The following is a 23,525-nucleotide window of genomic DNA, read 5'->3' as shown; positions in this document are numbered from 1 at the left end:
ATAAAAAAATTAAAAATGTGTGTTTTTGCTGAAATCCTGGTGAGGAACTGAACTACACTACTCGTAGTCATAAGGAGAGATCCACCAAATCAGACACATCGGTAATCGCGCTTCCCTACACTTTTTAAATAGAAAAAGAATTCATATTATAATCAATAGAAGAAGAACATGCAAAAGCATAACTCAATGTTTAAAAATAAAAAAATAATGTTTTATTTTTCTAAGTATATCAATCAAACTACAGTTGAGTTGTTTTGATTAAGTAATAATAACTTAACAAAAAATAAAAATAAAACAAAAAATACAGCTGACGAACACAATAAAAACATCATAACACAATAAAAAAACATGATTTTTGAACATTTAAAAAGCTGAGTTCTGTTTTTGCAATTACACTCATAAAGTATTCTTTAACTGTATACTTATATTCAATGATTTACAGGTAATAGGTTTATGTTGCTATTTAATTTACAATCACAGTACTTAATGGGTTGAGTAGGTAAGTGCTTTTCAAACTGTTTGTCTAAATAAATGTTGATTTATCTCATAGCTTAGTGGTTTGGTTCAAGGCATAGTTTTCTTTATTAAAGTTGTGAAATGCCTATGTTCAAAATGAAAGAGAAAAATACAGCTGCACGGAGCCACTAGATTGATACTTTTCGGAAATCAGTCTACGAATGGCTTACTTATAATTGTCTCTGCGTATTAAACAGAGATATGAGAAAGAATTTGAACATGACACTCTTCACATTTAAGCACCATAGATTACTGTCTGTCTATATACACATACAGTCTGAACACTCAAGCACACACACACAGCACCAGGCGCTGTGAAGATGACAGACTCCTTGTCCTGGAAAGCGATATGAGAGAGCAAAGAGAAGCCATGCTGCTGTTCATGAAAAATTCATATTGTTCCTTATTACTCTAAGAAAAAGGACACACACACTTGCTGATTTCAAGTTTGGACCCAGCAGAGATCTGAGATGGGCAGAGCAAAGCCCGAGTCACCAGTAACACAGTTGACAAGAAGTTCATCAACATTAACATCCTCCTTGACCTGAATCACAGACTTATCCCTGGCCTCATACGCACAGGAGATGATAGCAGCGGTCTCGCTCATCACCTATCGTGCAACCTGTTCCAAAGGTTATCTCCAGAAGAGAGACTTGGTCAGCTTTTTTGTAAAGTGAAAATGTTTGTTTCCTAGTTTATATGGAACACTGCAACCTTTTTGCACATGAATTATTTGAGGTCTGCAGAATGAAGACACCAGGTGCACATTATTTCCTGCGATAAACAACACGTCCTCTGCTTTCAGAGTGATCTCAAACTGCTGAGATTTGGATATTAACAAGAGAGCAACCACAGTGGCTGCCTTGCACAAAGAAGCATCACTCACAGTTTCTTCTAAAAAAATGTTTAAATACAAAAAACGAATGATTAATATAAAACCAGCAACTACTCTTATTCAAGTATTTGGTTTCCCTGAGATGACTCGTCTTGTTGAATTCTCCTCAATGAAGTTGACAGTGGCAGTCTCCTGACAGCAGTATGTTTAGCCAACAGCACCATTTGCTGTGACTGGAGGCTTTGCCAGCACTGGTGCCTGATGTAAACACAGCCATCTGAGCATCTCTGCTCAACCACAGCACCGCTTGGCCCCTTTGGGCCCAGGCCACCATACAAAGCAGTCCTCCATGATTCACACTGAAATCGAGTGTGAACTCTCTGCACTTAATTGGGTGTTATTGGAGAAAAAGACAACGAACTGCAGGTCATGTGGGAAAAAAGATCACAGATGGGGCGGGGAGAGATTTCCGTACCATCAATGTGAGAAGCAGGGCACCACGTGCTGCCCATCAATAGTGTTCAAAGTCTTTTGCAGACCTGAAATCAATACAGAGAAAATGTGGACTGTTATATCTGATCTCCCACTTAGAGGAGGAGAGTAAAGAGAAGCAAGTTGGCAATATATTAGTATGAAAGCTGATGCTACAGTGCAAGTCTTGAAATTGAATTCAGTCTGGACGAAGCACATCATTTAACTAACTGCAGTTAACGTGGTTATGTGGTTGTGGATTCAGAAGGGACAAAGGAAATGCAAAGGTACTTGTAGCTCTTTTTTTTTTTTGTAAGCAAACTGATAAAATGTACCTAATGAGCTTTACTGCTCCGTGCCTAATAAAGCAAAATACAGATTGAGCTAATGTTATCTTTTGGACTGTTGTGGAATGGCGCTCGCTTTGTCATCTCACTGATGCTTAGAATTTACTGTGCAACACAGTGTAACTTATTGCTTTCATTATTGCTTTACTTTAACCCGGTCCAACTTTATCAAGCTTTCACTCCTCCCCAGCATTGATTCCAGAACAGAAGTATGCATACTACAGTACATTTAACATTTTGTGAAAGTCGTTTTGGAAAAAAAACATATTTTTGGAGCTTTGGTGTGCTGACATTTTTCAGAGTCAAATTGAGAAATCTAGAAACGGCCTGTTTTTCACTTTTTTTGTTTATTACTAAATCTTCCTCACAACCATTTTAATAATATTTATAATAACTCTTAATGATAAGTAGGATAATATGCCAAACTAAACATATTTTTGGTTTAAATGGATAGTTCAACTAAAAATGCCGTCATCATTATCATTCTGACACAAAACCACATTTTTTAGTGGAACACAAAAGAAGATATTTCAATGTCTATACCGGTGGTTCTTAAACTTATCATTAATTTTATGTAATCAAACATCAGAAAAATAAGACCACCGAACAAAAGAATTGATGTTCCAGCATTATGTAACTGAATATGTTTTTGAGTTAATTAAAATGATAAATAAATAATGTTTAAATAAATAAGTCTTCTTTGGGGGGGGCAGTAAATGACAGTAAAAGACAACATGAGTCTTATAAAGGGGCTTATGAATGGGCTTTCGAGTTTTGGCTTTTGGAGTTCCATAAGCCAAAAATGTTGGGAAACAATGATCTACCGAACTTGCAAAGTTATCCCTGTGTATGATGTTCTCTGTTTCCCTACTCCCCAAAACTTAGATGACGGTGGCGTATGCTTCTGCTTGGACAAAATAGCTTGACTGCCAGCAGCTCTCCAAGGAGTCTGGAGAGGTGGAAACACCTCAGTCCACACTGCACGCTCATCACATGCACAAACTCGACCATAATTAAAGGGCTCCTGAGCTTTGAGCGAGCGGCCTCTGAGCAATAACATTTTCCTCCAGGCAATTCCTATTCTGAATATTTAACACTTTCTTTTAACAGTTCTGGCCTAATTTCAACACGCTTTATAAAAGACAAATTGAAACTCAAACGTGCTCCGCAAGTCAATGCTACGTGGGTGTATGTTGGGGTATCTGATCCCATCCCCTTATTTTAGTGATGCATGGTGTTTGGGTTCCTCTCTGACACAAAGCTAATGCGCTGTAATGGATTGCAAATGAACTGTGCCAAGGACACCACCAATTCATCAGGGCTGCAGATTCCACGGCTGCTATCGGGGAAAAAATAGCGAAAAGCTTTGACTTCAAATGAATGGAGCAGGTATAGAGTTAATCAGCGTTCATGGTTGAATCTCCTTTCGCTGCTTAAAATCTGTAAAATGGCCGCCAAAGGGGAGCGGGAGGAGATTAAATGAATGATCCCCTTTAAACATTATCACAAAATTGCCCTAATGTCGACTGCGTGGTCTACTACGGTGGAAATGAGATCAATTCTCTATAATTGGTCTCGCTCAGGGTAATGCTCACTGAGGTTTTGCCATTCCACACAAGAATACATAGAGTGAAGTTCTAAATATATCACAGTGGCAAGCAGAATTCCACATGCCAGAGCGGAGCCATGAATAGTCAAATGCCTTCTTTTTAGATCCACTTCAAATTGAAACTAAACACAGGACAAAATAGGTCTAACACCGTGTCTACACCGGGCGCGGCACGACACGATAAAAGACAATAAAACACATTAGAACCCATTATAATTTTACATTTTGTCCACACTGTGGACACGATGTGACACGACAAACCTATTAAGAACAAGCCGTTTGTCGTGTTGCATCAGTCACGTCAGGTTTAGACACGGTGTAAAAGTTTTTAAAAAAACTCATGTGTAAACATCTTTTAAGACAGAAAAATAACAGTGTAGGATATATAACTCAAAATGGCTGTATAGGATAGTTCACCCAAAAGTACTTTTATGTCATTCCAAACTTGCAGAACACAAAAAAAAAAGATATTTTGAAGAATGTTGGCAACCGAACAATGATGATACCCTTTGAATTGCATTGGTTTTGGTTTTCCATACAACAGAAGTGAATAGGTGCCAACATTCTTCAGTCTTTTGTTTTCTGCAGAAGAAAGTCATACAGGTTTGAAATGACAAGAGGGTGAGTAAATGACAGAAGTTACATTATTTGGTGAACTATCCCTTTAAGGAGAATCTTCTGAGAATAAGTTGATACATAAAACTACAAATAAACACCATACCACCTATACAAATAAATCACAGCTGTCAACTCAAGTTTCCCATAAAAAAGCAACCTCTAAGCAATAGAATGTTTTTCTGGGGGCCGTCAGATCATTTAACTGTCTCCTGTTCTTGTCAGCAAGAAAGAAAACCCAAGCATACAGTACATATACGCAAACATCCATATACTGTATGTGTTCTCCCAGAAGGGAAAAAGTTCTAGAAGTGCAGGGCTGCTAAGCAGTTTTTTTATTTGCTTATGCAGATGTGCTTCTCCAGTAGAGGGTCAACTGAGTGGGGGGGATTGAAGTTCTAGAATAGCATGAGAACTCCTACACACGCACCTGCCAGCTATCAGGTATAGAGAAAAGCAAAACCAGAGAGAGAAAGCTTGTGATAGAGACACTGGTGGAGGAGAGAGAAGAGAGGAGGTAAGAAATAAGGAATGTGGAACAGACTGTTCTGTTGTACTCTGATCATTGCCACCACATTCAACCTGCTTTCAGAGCTGAATGGGAACGAGGATGATTCAAGCTGCGTTTCACAAGGGCCGTCTCCCAATCCAATATTAATAATGCCCCTGAGACCCTCATTATGTTCCCTCGTCTCTGAGCTGGAGAGGAGAAGTTTGTCCTCTGATTCTGACAGAGGTTGTCTGGATGTCACAAAAAGCATCGGCTGTTTCTTACCGGGCATCCTGCATTTGACAAGTTCAAAATAAGACCTAGCTTGCCAATGCAAGTAACAATAAGATATTCTTCCCAACAAATGAATTGTTTAATCTGATAATACAGTAGATTACATTGAACGTTGGATGTAGTGATTTTTGTTGCATGTAATGTTATACTAAGTCAAAATGTTATATGCTCTCCTACTACTTGTAAGTCACTTTGGATAAAAGCGTCTGCCAAATGAATGAAAGTAAATGTAAATGTAAAGCATGCTAGTGATGTGTAATATAATTTTCATTTCAATTTCATTTGATTTATAGTTGACTAATCATTCCAAACAAAATCCCATCTGATCACTTTCGGGTTAACTTTACCCTGATTACACAAGTTTTTACGAGACGTTTACAAAAGATGCGTCCTTGCATTCAAAAACAGCTAGACGGCGTGTAATGGAATGGAACAGAATGCTGGGCTCTCGAGGCGTGTTTTTAAAATGCCTGACTACTTTTAACTTGACACGTCTTAAAAGCACAACAACTGTGGCGGGATGCTCAAAACACAGCGTGAGATGCAAAACAATGGACAAAACTGTTCGTATTAATGTGCATGGCCATAGCAGCTGAGCTGATGCATTTAAAGACTCAACTGAGAGGCTGGTCACCATTATCGCATGTGTAGACTTCCATAGCTCTGAATAGACACCTAACTACTTTTCCAAGTAATTCTAATTGTGCAATCCATGATAAATTCTCTTTTGGCAAAATATCTTTCGACTTTGTTGATAATGTGTCTTAAAGCACTTCTAGCTCATCTTTTGGAGGACTTGCAATAATCCCATGTGTTTGTACTCTTGAGATATAATGTACATGTGTGTACTTGTACATACAATTTTTTTTAAAGAAAAATGAAGAGACCATTTCAAATTATGTAAAATTATCATTTTTGTTTCATTATGTAAACTACTAACAATATTTCTGCCAAATTTTGAATAAAAACATTGTTTCTATTCGCATTTATTTAGCAGAAAATGAAAACTAGAGAATCAGGTCAAAATAACAGAAAAAATGCTCTATACCTTTTCAGACCTCAAATACCGCAAAGAAAACAAGTTCATATTCACTTCTAAGCAATACAACAGTAATTTTTATACATGTATTTATGAAAAGTTACAAATAATTTTTTATGTGATAACCTGGATTTTTTCACAGTTTTCACGTGTCTTGTAATGCTGTCAGTCTTTCACATTGCTGTTGGATAACTTTGTCACTCCTGAGGTTTTGATTTTGTTGAAATTCAACAGATACTGGACTGGAATGACCACAATACATCTACAAATGCTGATTTGAAATGAAAATTTGGAATGGTCGCTTCATTTTTTTCCGCAGCTGTACGTATATGTGTAGATACTGTATGTATGTGCATGTATATGTGTATTTATTTAATTTTCTCTATGTTATATTCCTTTTACTCTTGACTTGACATGTTTTGGATGCTGGTTGAACTACCAGACTTTGTAATTTAGCATAAATCCTTGGTAAACCAGACCAACATAAGCTTAAATGTAAAACAAATATATAAAAATATAAAAACCAAGTTAAATCCTTGACAACTATGACCAAATGAACAACCTTGTGCATGGTGATGAGAGTCACAAACATGAGAATCATGGATAGCGAATTAAACATTATGGTGAAATGCTCTGTGGGCTTTTCCATTAACCCACAGAATGTTTTGGCAGGGTATGGACAGCAATCGGCCAGTGGCTCAAGAGTGTTTTTCTCACTCTTCATCACATCAGTGGTGTTTATAGGATAAGTGGATCATGGTATTGAAGTGTTACTAAAGGAGAGAAAAGCCACGTCTGCCCAACTTTGTAGTATATGATGCCATCGTAGGGCAGATGGTGGTTGGGGATGACTGGATTTTTTTACTTACTTTATACAGAAACTAGAAGGAGATGAGCAAGGTTTTGTGAGCCAATGTTTTGGGACAACTTTGCTGTAGTGCTATAATACAATGTGTAATGCCACTCTGGATGTGGGTCATTAGCTGGGCAGATACATGCCAGGCTGGTAATCTTTATCTGATCAGTTGATGAGAGCAATCCCTCTTTACAGCAGCGCCAGGCAAAGCTAAGGCCCATTGCCTCTTAATTGATCTCTGCCTATGTCACACACACTCTTTATCAAATCGTACAAAAACAGCTTAATGTAGTTGGATGTGCATACATCTATCACCGTTACACATAACCAAACATTTTGATCAGCCTGCAGGCTGTGACTCCCAAGATGCAATTCACCAAAACCAGCACGCAGCCTACACTGCGGCCACACTGTAGTTCAGTCGACCTGAATGAACGCTGAGTACGAGACCTCACACACTTGCTTAAAATGAGCAGATTTGCGAGCATGAACAAACGAAAGGTGAGAAAAATGCACAAGTATTTTTTGCCCCTCCTGCTGAGACGGAGCGGGTTATCTCTTCAGATGCACGGTTTGGCCGCATGCAAAAGAAAACAAAGCGCAGGAAGTCCATTCATTAGTAACACCTCCCGCGGCCCAGAAAATATTCATGGCAACTCAGAGCGTTCAGGAGAACGATCCGTCTTCTTGGGTAAAGTTTCTGTCACAGAGATTCGAAATGATAAGTGTTGGACAGTGTTGAAAATGCAAGGAACATAACTGCACCTCCTTTGTCACTGTGCTTTGCGATGCTGTTTGTGTGCTCTCGCTGCGCCCTACCCTTACATTCGTTGTTAATGTAATGAAGATTAATAATGCAGATTACCTGTAGTTCTGTGGCGACCACATTTAAGAACAGTACACCTGAGTCTGACTCACTACCCGACTCGCTTGGCTGTGCCAAGATCGGAGGACCCACCACATACAGTACCAGCTTTTGTTTTATCACAGCAACATATCATTGTCTTTGCACAAATGGATCTGTAAAGTGCACTTGAATATATATAGTGTATATACACTCTGAGGACATATTCTAATCCTCAAGTGTCACTATAATGATGCTGCAGGTGTCCGAAATAAGACTTTACCAAACTGTCAACTTTCACTGAGAGGTGTCATAACAGCAAAGCTTTTGTATAGTAGAAACCAATACTTTGTCCTAATTATCTAATTTGACTTGATGAGATTGAAAAATTACATATGTGACCCAGTCTGTGAAAACCCAGCTAATGTCATTTTTGTGATTTATTGTTTTCTACATAAAATCATTCTACATAATGTAACTAAAACATAATCTTCATATTGACTTAATAATGCCATGTCAAAGATTAAAATCATAGTGAAATAAATGCTTGATGAATGCTTAATCAAACTTTGCATGTTTTCTCATAATCCGATTTTTAGACTTTTAGCCTGCGTTTCTCAGATATTTTATTTTACAGGGTGAGATATTTTAATCAGTTAACTTAGGATAAAATACAGTATATATGCAGTGCTACTTATATACAGTGTGGACATTTAAACCTAACTTTAAATTGTATGAGTTTCATTACATCAGACAGCTAGACCTTTCTCGGAACTCAAATTGCTTTGCTATTTATGCAATTCCTTTGAATTAAGGTAATTTCACTGGATGTATGAAGTCAGTTCCGCACAAGTTTCTTTCAACAGAGTAACCACAGAAGTATAGAACTTCAACACATTAATTATGGACATACAGTACATTTGACTAGAAACTGTTAAAATACTCTAAGTACATTATATTTATTGTTTCATTATTTAAAACTTATTACAAACTTGTGACATATTTTACTTATTTAATGTATTTTCTCTCTTTAACCCACTCATGCATGAAATATGCTTTATATGTGTTTTTATTGCTTTTAGGGAATGTAAAACTTGAGTGGATGATATCCATTTTTGTTAGCTATCCACTGACCTCTATTCATGAACTGGGTAAAATGCCACTTGGTTTGATGTGCAATCCAATGAGATGCAAAAAAATTTACAGTTTCTAAAGTATACTTTTTTGGGCAACTGTATGTTCATCAGGAACAAAATAAATGTACTTACAGTACACTACTAATAAATGCATATATTAAAAGCAATTCTAAAACAGAGAAGGGTAAAGAGTGAACAAATTTACAGAACAAATACTAGTATAGCTGTAGAACATCACAAATTAAACCTCCAACAACTGCTGACCTCTTAAAATGTTTGTGCAATATCGCTCAAAGCAGGCTGGTAGAGTGTAAACTTCCATAATCAATACAGACTATATTTTATACAGCACTAAAAGAATGTCATTCTTAATTTAGCTTCTTAGGAACATATTCTAGATCCAAATATAAAACTCTCCAAAAACTCTTTTCAACCCATGTGTTTATTTCCTTTGCAATAACACCTTTTTAACCCACTGTCACCAACACACACACGCTGTTGTAAATCAACATCACCTGACAAACATACACAGCAGTCTATTAAAGCCATTAACCACTTTCACAAGGAAGAATATTTAATACTCAAAATATACTAACGCCAAAAAGAAAGTAATCTGATATTCCTTTCTGCTTAAGGGAAGTCTAGCAGCACAAGATATACGTATGTCATTTGTTGGTGCAATACTCTTGATTGGTCTATAGTGCACTTCACATGTGGGTGGATATAAGAGTTGATGTTAAATATCTGAAGTGCTTGTAATATTGCTGAGGGCAGCCCACTGAAGGTGTTTCCCCTCTCTCATCAGTTTGGAACACTCCAGGGACAAATTACACTAACACCCTTGCCCACCTGCATGCTGTAAATCTATGCTCCCCAACAAATCATTTTCTGTACTGACCACTGAGATTAACATCCTGGCCATCTTACGCACGGTCTATGAGATGCCGGTGCGAAACTGGTTCAGAGAGGGGGTACCTGCTTGATGGATAGAAGCGAGGAGGTTGAGCGGTTACTGTTATTTGCTGTTTCAGCTAATTGCTTGTGTCATAGTTGGGGATCTGTAAAAAGCTAAACCGAGAACAGAAGAAATGCATGTGCTTTATATTTAGGTAAAGTCATCTTTTAATCAACACTTATCATGGACCTGCCTACTTTCATTTGCAAATGAGCCGAGTGTAATGAGCATTTAAACAGTAGGGTGTACTAAAGCTGTTTCATATACATTAGACTCTAGAGTTTATGAGTTTATCCAGCTTAGATCTGTGTTACAGTCTGTTATATTTATTTTGTGAGACACACAAGACTGACCACGTTTTCAGGACTTTTGATCAGTTCTGGTAGTTTAATGCAATCGCAATATCTACTGTCTTACTAACAACCATGTACTAAGATCACCAATTTCCCACTTGATCCCACTTGGTGGTTCACAGGATCACCTTCATCCAAGTATTTTCAAATGTTAAACGGCGACAGTATGCTTTAAGCCATAAGGGTCATCTGACAGACAAACCCTTAAGGATAAATTGGCAGACTAACAGATGTTAAGGGCACACTCGCAGATGTGGCCAAAGTCACTCATTTTGCTTTGGTCAACATGTGGTCACCGTCTAAAGCACATGGGAACTCATGCTCAATAAGGTGTACAGTAAATTAAGTACTCAAGTTAATTCATTTGTAAACCCTTTCCATATTAAAATCACAGTTTTTAAGCTATAGAGTGCTCTAGAGGCACTAGAAGATGCGTAATCTTAGTGCAGTAAACACATTGCATATGGACATGTGCCACAAAGCCCCAGGTCATCTTCTGTAACTACTTTGAGCCCTAGTGAGAATGAAGTGCATTTGTTGTACTCGAGGACCTCACAAGGTGACATTGCTAGGCCAAAGTCAGCAGTCAGTGCCTACGCTGTAGCATGACAGGAAATATGTGCCTGTGTATATTGGCCATGGGTGAGTTTTTCCCCCAGGTGTGCCCCGTGGCAGTTCCAGATGTATGTCCATTTATCTGCTTTCATTGCTGTTACATTCATTCTAATGGACAGGATTGGGCTTTTACTATATTGCCAGGTAAACGCCGTTTCTTATTAGGCTACACATATGTCTGTATTGCTGCGCGTCACTGTCGCTGTCCGTGGTGCTGAATAGAGCCGCTAAACAATCGTTACAGCACACTAGAGCGCAGGCCTGAGAGAAAGGGGGTGGGTGGTGCGTTTCCGTAACAACTGACAGGAACACACGTGCACATGGTAAGATAGACCCTCTAATGAAAAATGACACTAGACGTAATCAGCAGTCGAACAAAGAGAATGACACGACAAAAGCGCACACTGGTCTTACCTTCCAAGCAACATGTCCTCCACAGTCCCGAATGGGTCATCACCTCTTCGTTCTTCTTGCTGGTCTCGTTCTCATTGTTGGTCTTGATCTTACAGACGCCGCGCGAGTACAGCCAGTAGTCCGTGCCCACCGCGATGGTCATGAGGCTGAAGGCAGCGAACGCGCCCACCGTGGTCAATAACATCTGAACTCCGCGGTCAAACACACCCATGTTTCCGCATTCCATGAAAGGGGGACCCCCCTTCCTCTTGATGTATAGGAAATAAATATTTGAAAATTTACGGGACCAAACCAAATTTAAAAAATGGGATATATTTGAGCGAAAGGAGGGGGAAGGGGGTGGATGCGGTAGGAACCTTATGGTTGCGTTTGGGTGAGAACCGATTAAGTAAGAAATAGGTGAGCCTTTCTGGCTATTTTTAAGGGTAAAGGTAATTTTTCGCACGCTTTACCTGCTTATGTAATGTTCTTTTTCCAACAACGAATAATTTGAACCTCTTTTTCGTTCTTTATCGAGCGAGGTAAGATATGCAGCAGCTATAGCGCTACAGTTAAACTTACACGAACATACAGGCTGCAAAGCCACTAATCAAAGATAATACAGAAATATACACTTTACTGCTAATAGCCTAGGCCTTTAATAATACCCCAAGCATGTCATTCAAACGAAAAAGCAACACTGCTGTTTATCTATCTGATCTTGAGCAAATGTTACCAGCACGCTGGCAGAGATTTTGAGCAATACGAGAATTTAATTATGACAATTGAGGCGCATAAATAGCCGGTAGTTTATGACGTGTGAGGGTTTGAGGATAAATACAGCTTTAGAAACAATTCATACAAAAATAAAAGACGTTAAAGGGGTGGGGAGTTGATAGAGTAATGGAAGGCTTTGCCTCCAATCTGAATGTATCTAAACCATTCGATGTGTTACAACAACTGTTGACCTACGTAGCTGCAAATTGCTCAACAAACACGCCGTCCTCACTTAATGTGGCTAAGCAAACCCTAGTCTATTCTAATAAAGAGGGAAAAGAGACAAAGGGACCAGAGAAAAATTAAGGACGGGGAAAGCTCTATTTAGTTACAGGCGCAGAAAAATATAGGAGAGGTGGATGGGCAGGATAGTCCAGTTCAAAACCAACGAAAGGAATGTCCAGAATTAAGACGGTAAATCTAATATACTGCTGCCACCGTTAACATCAATTTGACAAATCAAGTCAACGATGGAATAAAAAAAATCACAGTGAGCAAAATAAATTAATCAACATAAATGAAAATGGAAGAAAACAACTAGATATCCTTTTTCCTAAAATTCTGATCCCCAGTTTCCATATGTATCTCCTAGCTCTTTGAAGGTTTCTTCCGAAAATGGCAATCTGCGGTTGAATAAGCCGTCGACGATCCGGTTAGAGCAGGGAGCATCCAGCAGAACGAGCCGACCATTACTCGTCATAGAGCCGGCTAGAGGAGAACGAGAAGGCGGAGGCGCCGGAACTGCTGTATTCTACACCCGTCAGTGATGCTCGGTTATCCAAATCCGTGCTGGCTTTCTCGCACCCAGAACCACAAGCAGTATCGTCCCGTTTGCAGAGCCCTTGCGCCATGTAAAAGAAAAAAAGACCTGAGATGAAGGAACGTGATGTGCTGGGAAAGGAGGATAAGGGTCTGGCTCTCTCCCCTTCGCTTGTGTGCTAGTGAAAATTTTGGAGAGAGATGTAGGCAGGCGTGCTGTGGCTCAGAAAGAGGGAGAGCTAGAAAGTGAAGCACAGAGAGAGAGAGAGAGAGAGAGAGAGAGAGAGAGAGAGAGAGAGAGAGAGAGAGAGAGAGAGAGAGAGAGATTATACAACCAGAGAAGGGATGTGCCGCGACAGAAAAAAGCCGCTGTGAGAGGGGTGCAGATTGGATATTTTATCCAAAGCGTAACGGTGTTTGCATTTAAAACTCTCTTATTTAGATGGGGCACAACACACGGATACAGATTCCCGTTTTAACGCGCATTTAGTGCTTTTAACGACGCCGAACGCTGATTTATGCGAAACGGTTCGCCCTCCAAAAAACTCGTTTGAACGTTATATATATATATTTTTAATGCTGCATACACCGCTTGTATTGTAAAACTCAAGCCACTGCGCTTTAAGCCTTTCATTTATCGTTTGCATATTCGATGTTTCGTTATGCACGATCCTAATGTCTTTGCAGACACGTCCTTATGCGTCCTCTCGTTGCCCGATTTATAAAGCGCATTGAAGCACCTCCTTCAATTAGTTCAATAGTTAGCAATAAATTAACGTTATTTTAAGAAACAGCACATAGGGTTTTCAATGTCGACCTCCGGGATTCGTGCGGGTTTTTTGACGCGCGTCCGCGTTGGCATTACGCGTGCAGACCATTGCAGTTCAGACAAGCAAAAGCATTAATTAAAGAATTAATTGTATAATGTGCACATGCACAGTGTTTTAGAGCAAAAACTCATGTGGTTGCAAATCAGCACGATATAGCGATTTTCGTCATTCAAGCGCTAAAACAGGACGCGTTTAAACGTGCCTTGAGATCTCATGCGTGCCACGCTACAGCCCTCTTTTAGAGCTCTTTTAAGTTGCATGCATACAGCAACCAACTCTACCGCCCCCTTCTCCTGACCAAAGGACATGCTTAAAATTCTAGTCTGGTACAGTGCTGGACCACTCCGGATTCAAAGTGCAGACGACAGAGATGAGGAGAGCACACTAACAACAGACACACAGAGGAAGGGGACAAAATATATAGGGTAGTAGATCTAGTGAAGCAGGGAAATGTGGAGTGTGATTTCAAACCTGCAGAGAAAGAGTTAGATAAAGAAGCGTATAAGGCATATGCTCATGAATGCACATAAATAAAATGCCACATTACAATACATTACAAGTTATGATTATCAATAGGGACGGGCAGAACAGTGAAAGTGGGTAAATAGATAATGCAGCAGACACCAACATGGAGACATGGCACGCACGGGCCATCAATCTATTCCAGCGCAACCTTCAAATCTACACCCAGGTTAAACTGAGAAATATGGTATGCAAGGCATGTAAAATTGGGGACAAAGATAATGGGCTTGGCTGCATGAGTGGTGCAGGCTGGTCTCCATCATTAGTCTCTGTGTGTTTGCCCACTCCGTTCCTGCACACTAATCCGGCCTCTATTAGCTGTGTCATGATCACTGGAATGAACAATGAGCAAACAGGAGTTCTGGCTTTGACCACTGAGCCTGAGTGTGTGATCTACTGAACCATAGGGAATTATTAAATGGACATGAATGGATGAGTTTTTTAGGGATGAGGTTGTAATCAGTGTAAGGGTGGCTTGTGTGCCCCATTAGTAATGTATGGGTGGGTAGTGACCATGTTTTCACCAACACTAATAAAAAACACAAATAAAATTGTGCAATAATTTGCTTGAAGTACACATAACATTGACAACAAAAATGTGTATTACCTGTGAGATACTACCCGGGCTACCGCTGTGCTTATTATCAGTTTACAGCGAACATTTTAAGGCGCATGGAGTTTATTATCATGGGGTTTAAAGTGATACTGAAATTCAGCGTGGCTCCATTATCCCTGAGCAGATTTTGCATATTGTGGCTCCTGCTGGCTTGGGCTGCACTGACACATGGAGAACACTGACGTTGGAAATCGTTTCATTGAGCAGGGAGTGTGCATCCGAGGCCCGGTACACACTGGTACATCCTTCCCACGTGGACCTTTAATGTCTGCTCAACATTAGCTTGCAAAAGACCAGCGCTAATCAACTGCTTGTTAAAACACCCCCTGAGCATTGGTTTAAGGAATGCTTAAAGTAAATTGTGCTCTGGAGTAGAGAGAGAGAGAGAGAGAGAGAGAGAGAGAGAGAGAGAGAGAATCTGAACCTGAAAGAGAGGAAGAGAGAGTCATGGATAAGGTAGTTCTTTCAACTGCAGTCTTTTTTTGTGGTTTCTTTAATTGGATGTGATTATGTGGACTCTCTTGGTAAAACTCGCCTCGGGGCACACTCTGTCTTTGGGGTTAGACAGTACTCTCTGGGCTGAAGGTCCCATGGATTATTGATACACTGGGTTGAATATACCTCACCTTTGTTTTGCTAAATAAATGTGGGCAGGGATATGGAAGATTGGATGGAATGTTGCTTTAATTAATGTTGCTTTTTTGATGTTTTTATCTAAATTAAAAAGTATTTTTTTACACCACAGATAGGGCATCTATTATAAAAACAGGCCAAACCAGGCTATTTGTAACATGTCATTGGTGTAACAATGTTCTGTATATAGGCCTACATCATGTGCGTCTGAGACAGAGGGAAGAGCTTTCTGTCATCTACAGTAGCGGCCAAAAGGGATGTCCAACTTGAAATATTTTATTAAAGATGCATTCAAAAATTGTATGCATGTGTCATTAGTGATGGAGTATAAACTGAAGCTCGAGAGGAATGTCTCCAAAATATTACCACAAGGAAGGATAAGAAAAATTAATAACAGATATGACTCTTAGTCAATGTTTGCTTTATTTCCTGTGAGCTATTTGTTTTTCAGTGGATCTTTTCCTGATACGCTGCGGTTTGCCTTTTTGTCAAATGTCAGCCTTACCATGAAAAAATAGAGTTTTAACTAAAGGATTTAATAACAGCACAGATGTCAACATTTGGTGGATCAAATACCCATGTCAGGTCTCTCTTTAAGTTTTTAAAGCACTTGTTTTATTTTTAGTGCATGATTTTCCATAGTCATAAGTGCCATTTTCAGGAGTGTCACATCCATAATGATACATTTTCCTCGTGAATGGGCACATGGAAAATAAAATAAAATAAATATTATGTTTTATGAAGAGGCATCTCTTCTCCATTTGTTGGGTATGCTTCTGGTTTGTGAATTTTAATTCAAAGAGTCAAAAGTTTGTTGTCCTCCCGAAACCGTGTCCTTTTTTGTCCTCACTTTTGATCACTACTGTTCGTCACATAAACCCATACATTAAAACACAGAGCAGTCATCTGTGTGAAATAAAGTTAAGAAAAATTAGGGCTGTCAAACGAATACTCGTGATTAATCACATCCAGAATAAACGTTTTGTATTTATAGACACATACACGCACACATACTTGCATATATATTTAGGGAATGTTTACATGCATTTATTTATATTTTTGTATAATTTAAATTGTATATAAACATTTATTGATATTTTATATTTTTCTTAAATATATACATGTACTTATGTGTATATAAATACAAAATAATTATGCACAGTATAGACAGCCCTAAAAAATACTCACTTTTATCTGACCAGTGTTCGTCTAAGGCCCGATTCACATTTTGCGTCTTTTCCGCGCGCATATTCGTTATTTTAAATGTAGACGTGCGGCAGGCGCGTGGAAATCGTGGGCGACGCGGTCGCGATGCGCATGCAGTGCGACGCGCTCTTTTTTTTCAGGCGCGTCGGCGCCGCATCGAGATGAAAAAATCTCAATATTTCAGAAAGCCGCAAGCGCACCGCAGGTCATGTGACAAGAACCAATCAGCCAATATAGACAAGCTCAATGAAGATGGAGACACAGATGATCACAGCATAATTAAATCTAGTAGCAGAGTTATTACAAGGTATTTTCAGTGCATATAATCCATATATCCTTTGTTTATACCTCCTCGTCTCACCAACTATCGTGGCCCATGGTTGCTTAGCGACGACAGATGCCAGGAGAGCGCAAAGTCGCTTTGGAAAAAAAGGAGAACACAGTGCAGCTCGCCTGTTCTGCGCGGTTTTAGATGCGAAATGTGAATCGGGCCTAAATCTTTTATTATTGTATGGCTCCATTGTTCTTTGAAGTTCTCTTTAATTAAAAGTTCATGAAATTGTAATTGGTAATGTGACAGAACTACCAATGTGGAAACCAAACCTGGAACAAAAAACTTTGAGCATCTTCACAGTTAAGGAAAATGAAACAACTTGGAACATTTGTCATCCCATCAGATTCAACCATTTAGCGCCTTGCTATATGTAAGGGATAATCCACGGCTAGCCGTGCATTTTTTCAAACAGACTGCTTGGTGTTTATAGCCTGATGCCTGACACCAGCTAGAAACTGCATGTATATTTAGCAGTTCTAACAGTATTTACTTCAGTTCTAAAATAAACAACCATCAACCATATGCTAAAAGAGACATTGTGTTAAAATCCACATCCCCAAAGTTTTCTTTGGAATGCCGGTATATTGTAGAGTTCTGATACACACCGTGAGGAATCTATTGTATTGCCTAAGGGGAGACACCGACATACAGCACACAGTACATGGCTGCATTTTACAGCCTCACACTTCTGACTTACCATCTGCCTTCTATTCAGCTCCTATTTTTGTGCTTGTACCCAGACACACACAAACACAGCATCTTACGAATCTTCCTTCAAGCAAATTATTTTGCTTTAACTATTTCTGCCTCTTCTCTGACAACAGTACACAGTGCACCAGAGTGCCCTCTTTTCATTTTATATGGGGAAAAATTAGCTTTGTTAACAGGCGAGGGCTGTGTATCCACACAGAATCAGCCCAGAATCACCTAACATTTAGTTCAGCCCAACTATTACAGTAAACAACAAAATATTTGCCATTGTTTTCCATACAATTCAAAGTGTGATGTAATCTCCTTTCTTCTCTCTCTCTCTTTGAATTCCATTTTCTATCGACCCCCCCCCCATCCCAAACCACTCTTTCTCGTTTTCTCTCCTGCCTTGTGTGAACCTCGCTCCTGTTTTCAGGCTAGGGAGAACAGAGCTGAGGGAGAATCAATATGTTTTCAATTTGCAGCAGCGGCTTGCTCCCTCGCATTCTAATTACACCTTCTGCTCTTTCTAAGTCTCCCGGCTAGAGAGAGAGAGAGAGCCACACTGCCACCACCATTCATAGCATCTCTAAAACATTAACGGTAGTAATATGTTTGAACTGTCAGAACCTCATGCTGAATATGATCATGATGTCATAACTGCATTATGCAATTATTGCCAAAGACAATCAGCAGGACACTGAAGCAACATTTTTGTAAAGTTTAACCAAAGTCTACTCACTCAATACTCACTCTCTTTTACAGTATTTCTGTGTTTTGATGTCATATCTTAAATCAAGAAGTGTCACGAATTGGCAGAAGAACCCAAGCGCAGGCAGCAGTGAAGGGGTTAACAGATAATATTTATTTTACAAAAAAACATGCAAAACAAAAACCCACGAGGGGGTGTAAACAAGACAAGAAAATAATAGGGGTAAACAGGGATGAAAAACTAACTAAACTAGAAACAATACTTGACATGAACTACACTCAAACGCTTACTTAGACAGGACTGGGTTCTTGAAACAGAAAAACAGGTTCACAGGAACACTGACAAGCATGATACACCTACACGTATGCAATACACGGGCACAGGACAAAGAAACAAGAGGGTATATATATAGGTAAGACAAACGAGGGATAACGACATGGGGCAGGTGTGGTTAATCAAACACTCAGGGAAGGATAACAAGGAAACGAGAGGAGCGGGGCCAATGACGAGACACTGGAGAGAACGCATATTGTCAAAAGAACAATAATATGTTTCTCTCCACACCAAACCAAAGACTTTGTCATGGCTCTGCTACAAAACATGACTAAATGAAGCAGAGCCATGACAGAAGCCCCCCCTTTAATGAGCACCTCCAGGTGCTCACCAAGGGGTAGACGGACGAGACAGGGCAGACTGAGACAGTGACATGACAAGACAGAACAAGGAAAACAAAATCAAAGGCAAACAAGACAAAATTATCATGGGGTTGGGGTGACAACAAGAATAACATACATGGGAGGGGGGGTGGGGCAAAACAAGAGTTCATGGGGGAACAAAAGAGTCCAAGGGGGGAACAGTTCTAGTCCCCGGCTGCGCTCGAGGGCGCGTAGTCCTAGGGGACTTAGGGGAAGTCCTGGGAGGGACAGTCTTTGACCCTGGGAGATTCCCAGGGACCGGCTGGAAGGCCGGCTGGACAGGGCTGGACGCCGGCTGGAAGGCCGGCTGGATCGCCGGACTGGACGCCGGCTGGATCGCCGGCCTGGACGCCGGCTGGAAGGCCGGCTGGATCACCGGACTGGACGCCGGCTGGATCGCCGGACTGGACGCAGGGCTGGATCGCCGGACTGGACGCAGGGCTGGATCGCCGGACTGGAAGGAGCCCGTGCTGCCCGCCGCTGCCTCTTCTTCAGCCGAGCCACCCGCCTGGAGGTCGGCTGAAGGAAGGATGTAGAAGGCATGGCTGGTTCCGGCTGGGACTCCTCGGAGGTGGACTCCCAGGATGCTCGCCTCCACCGCTTGCCAACGAGGCTGTTGGATGGTGGAGAGGCTGCCGAGAGTGGGAAGGATGGAGTGGCGGTGCCCACAACCCCGATCTGCAGGGAACCACGCTCAGGAATCGTGACCAGCGGAGATGGGTAGCTGGTAATTGCTGAGGCTGTGGACTCCGATCGTTCCGCGGCAGACAGCCACACGGCATCGAAGTCCAACGGCCTCAACGCCCTCATCTCCACCCGCGAAAGTGGGTCCCTGAGACCGGAGTTAAATAGCACCGCGAGCTCCTCCTTCCCAAAGACCCCATTCTCGGCGACATCCAGGAACCTATCCACGTACTCATCCACGCTCTCGTTCCCCTGGCGAAGTCCGCAGAGGAGGCGAGCTAGGTGGGACCGCCCGGTGCTCATGCTGCCTGCTGGGTTCAGTAATGGCCCGTGTATTCTGTCACGAATTGGCAGAAGAACCCAAGCGCAGGCAGCAGTGAAGGGGTTAACAGATAATATTTATTTTACAAAAAAACACGCAAAACAAAAACCCACGAGGGGGTGTAAACAAGACAAGAAAATAATAGGGGTAAACAGGGATGAAAAACTAACTAAACACTAAACTAGAAACAATACTTGACATGAACTACACTCAAACACTTACTTAGACAGGACTGGGTTCTTGAAACAGAAAACCAGGATCACAGGAACACTGACAAGCACGATACACCTACATGTATGTAATACACGGGCACAGGACAAAGAAACAAGAGGGTATATATAGGTAAGACAAACGAGGGATAACGACATGGGGCAGGTGTGGTTAATCAAACACTCAGGGAAGGATAACAAGGAAATGAGAGGAGCGGGGCCAATGACGAGACACTGGAGAGAACGCATATTATTGTCAAAAGAACAATAATATGTTTCTCTCCACACCAAACCAAAGACTTTGTCATGGCTCTGCTACAAAACATGACTAAATGAAGCAGAGCCATGACAAGAAGACTGTTGAACAGAGGTGTGCTTTTACTTTACAAAGTATCATGGTATACGTTGTAAAGCATTATGGTGATCATGACAAAAAATGTCTTACAATGACGGAGGGACCCAAGGGGAGCCATATTTATAGGGACCTTTAAAAAAACATTTTATAACCTTTCCTGTCTGCACAGGTACAGTAAACACAAATAAACCCACTGATAAATATCCAGTATTACATGTGTGTCATAAAGTTTACCTTGGTACAAGGCTCCCCTTGTTCCTGTGCTTTAAACTTATTGATCCTCAGAGAGAGAATATGGTATTCTGGTAGGTCAGTGCAAGAAGGGCAGACCTGCAAAGATAAGCTACTTATTAGCTGAGTGTTTAGTGACCTAAATAATGCCTCTTATTTTTTATAATTAAACGAGAGTGGATTTTTAAAATAAATAACACTTTTATCTAAACACAAAGCCCAGTTTAATGTAATCCTAAATAAAGCAAATTACATCCACACAGCTAAACAAACCTAACAGCTGACAAGGGAAAGCAAGCGATGTAAAAAACTACAGGAAGACCTCTCAATCCAGTTCATTTAGCTTTAATATTGTGTCACCACTAAACACACAGCAGAAAGCCCTCTTATACTCTCACACACCAATCATTTTTACATGTAATTTATTCAATGTGGTGCAATACACTAAAAGTAAACACTGTAAGGCCATCTTAACCAGGACTCTGTATAACTGATATCGTTATTTACATTAAATGTATTGATTTATTAAATATATTAAGACTTTTACAAGACTACACTGATGTTGGAATTCAAATTAAAACAGGAAGGGCAATGTAGTTGTTGAACAGCTCCCTCATGTGGACTATAATGTAATATGGGCCATTGTATGTTTGAGTACATTTTATTAGTAACCTTAAACCATAAACAAATCACAACACGTGTAAAAGATTAGTACAAAGTTTGCCATAAGATGTTTCCAACTGTGAATGTAATTAAACTACATGGATACATGCTTCATGCCCAGTATAGTACAAAGTATTTTTGTTTTTTATGTAAATAAAATAAATATTTTAATTTCAAACAACCCTTGGAAGTAGTCAGTTTTAAGCACTTCGGTTTGGAACAATCCTTGAATATGGCTGACGTCATTTAAATTATGATTTATTCCATTTGGAATGCAGCAGTAGTGTAAATTTTAATGGCCAAGAAATATTTAAAGAGATAGTGTTAAGTGTTAAAAATACAACTAAAGTCTAAACAAACTATATTACAGCTATTTAGTAAAAGTGTTTTCATACAAATATGTATTTTAAGAAGGAAATTACAAATTTGTTTACTAATATTCTCTTCAGTAATCTTGTAATTGAGTTGTAATCTTATTGAAACTAATGTCTATGATTAACCTCTATTGCTCTCCCTATATCCAGGGTGGACCAGCACACTAGGTTGATGTTCATTTTCAGGAAAATGCTTTAATGAGCTTCATTGGTTTGTTCAGTCAGCTTCGCTCGAGAATAGGGGTGGGGAGCTCATTTGGGGTAATGGGTCCATTGTCAGTAGCAAGAATGTTACATTACATAATACAAATAACTGAATTAATACCTGGAAGACCCGAATAGCAAGAGGTGAAGTCACTGAAAGTGTTCAAGTTGCCATGTTGGTATGCCCAACCGACAGAGGGCGTTATTGACTTACAGTCAAAATAATGATGCAAAAATCAGGTGCACATTTAGTTCACATGTTAATCATAAACTTGTATGCGCACTTAAAGGTAAAATCTGTATTTAGATTCAGAATGAGCAGAAAATTGTCACATGTTAAGGGTGTCTTGTCTGTCTGCTGATCAGTACTGTAATGAAGATGAATGTAACTAAGCTACTTTTATAAAGCAGGGGAAAATCCTGTATGCATAATGTTTAGAACTGCCTGCTTTAACCAGCTTATTAATATATGGAGTGAGTTTTTGAGTATTTGAAATGTCTTCAATAAAGTGTTAAAAACTGAAACCGAAAGTGCTTCTGGACTAACATTTTTCACATCTTGCAAAATGGTCTATGGGTCATTTTAAACATGCACAAATAGTGTTTTTAATTAGTTCTCAGTAGAAATATTCCCTTGTCCGTTCGTTGTGGAATATAAGGCATTCCGAATCCACCTTGCATTTGTTTAAAAAATGTACGTTAAAAATATTCACATTATGCATGCTTTCATGGTACGTTAAAAATATCTAAAGATATCCAGGTGTGTTTGACTTTGCACTATGCAATCCAGTCTGCAGACTGTGGTATACAATCAAAGTACCGCAAGAATGATTTGAAACCAACTTTGATATCATATGCCGATCCCTGCTCTAGGATAGTTTCTGTCAAATCTGGAGGAAAGGGCAGTTCAGCTCGACCGGATGAAGTTCAGGGTCAATATCTCCACTAGCTGGTAGTTCAATGGGGGGTAGCAGTGGGTGTCTTCAAACAAAGCCAAGGGATTTAGAGAGTACCTGTGGAGTGGTGCATCACTGCTGACTCCATATATCAGAAACTAGAAAAAAAGCTGAAGGATTTAATTGAGGAGAAACTTGACCACTTTCTGGAAGCTGTGGAAAAACTAGCAGGTACCTTGCTGTTTGTCAAGCACCACAGACCTCAGGAGTGGTGTAATTTTCACCCAGACAGCATTTGCCAAATCATTAATCATTAATTCACAAGTACACTATGTGGACAAATTTGACATCCCAAAAGGGGAGTGAGAGTTTTGTCAGACAGAACAGTCATAACTTTTGCCTTACATGTGGACTTGAATAAAACAAAGCTCTATCACATGTACGA

At 40.0% G+C, this 23,525-nt stretch overlaps 1 protein-coding gene across 1 annotated transcript in view; it reads right to left on the bottom strand.

Moving 5' to 3' along the window:
* Window positions 1–13,143, bottom strand: part of cacng2a (calcium channel, voltage-dependent, gamma subunit 2a) — a 59,928-nt gene extending 46,785 nt beyond the window's left edge. Inside the window, exon 1 of the mRNA XM_057346096.1 lies at window positions 11,390–13,143. Coding sequence (XP_057202079.1) covers window positions 11,390–11,615 — 226 coding nt within the window. The 5' untranslated portion in view covers window positions 11,616–13,143. The remainder of the gene's footprint in view (window positions 1–11,389) is intronic.
* Window positions 13,144–23,525: the final 10,382 nt, after the last annotated feature.

Source organism: Triplophysa rosa, linkage group LG11 (assembly GCF_024868665.1).
Source record: "Triplophysa rosa linkage group LG11, Trosa_1v2, whole genome shotgun sequence".
Lineage (NCBI taxonomy): Eukaryota > Metazoa > Chordata > Actinopteri > Cypriniformes > Nemacheilidae > Triplophysa > Triplophysa rosa.
The sequence above is the reverse complement of the archived record's forward strand: the minus strand, read 5'-3'. Positions and strand labels throughout refer to the sequence as shown.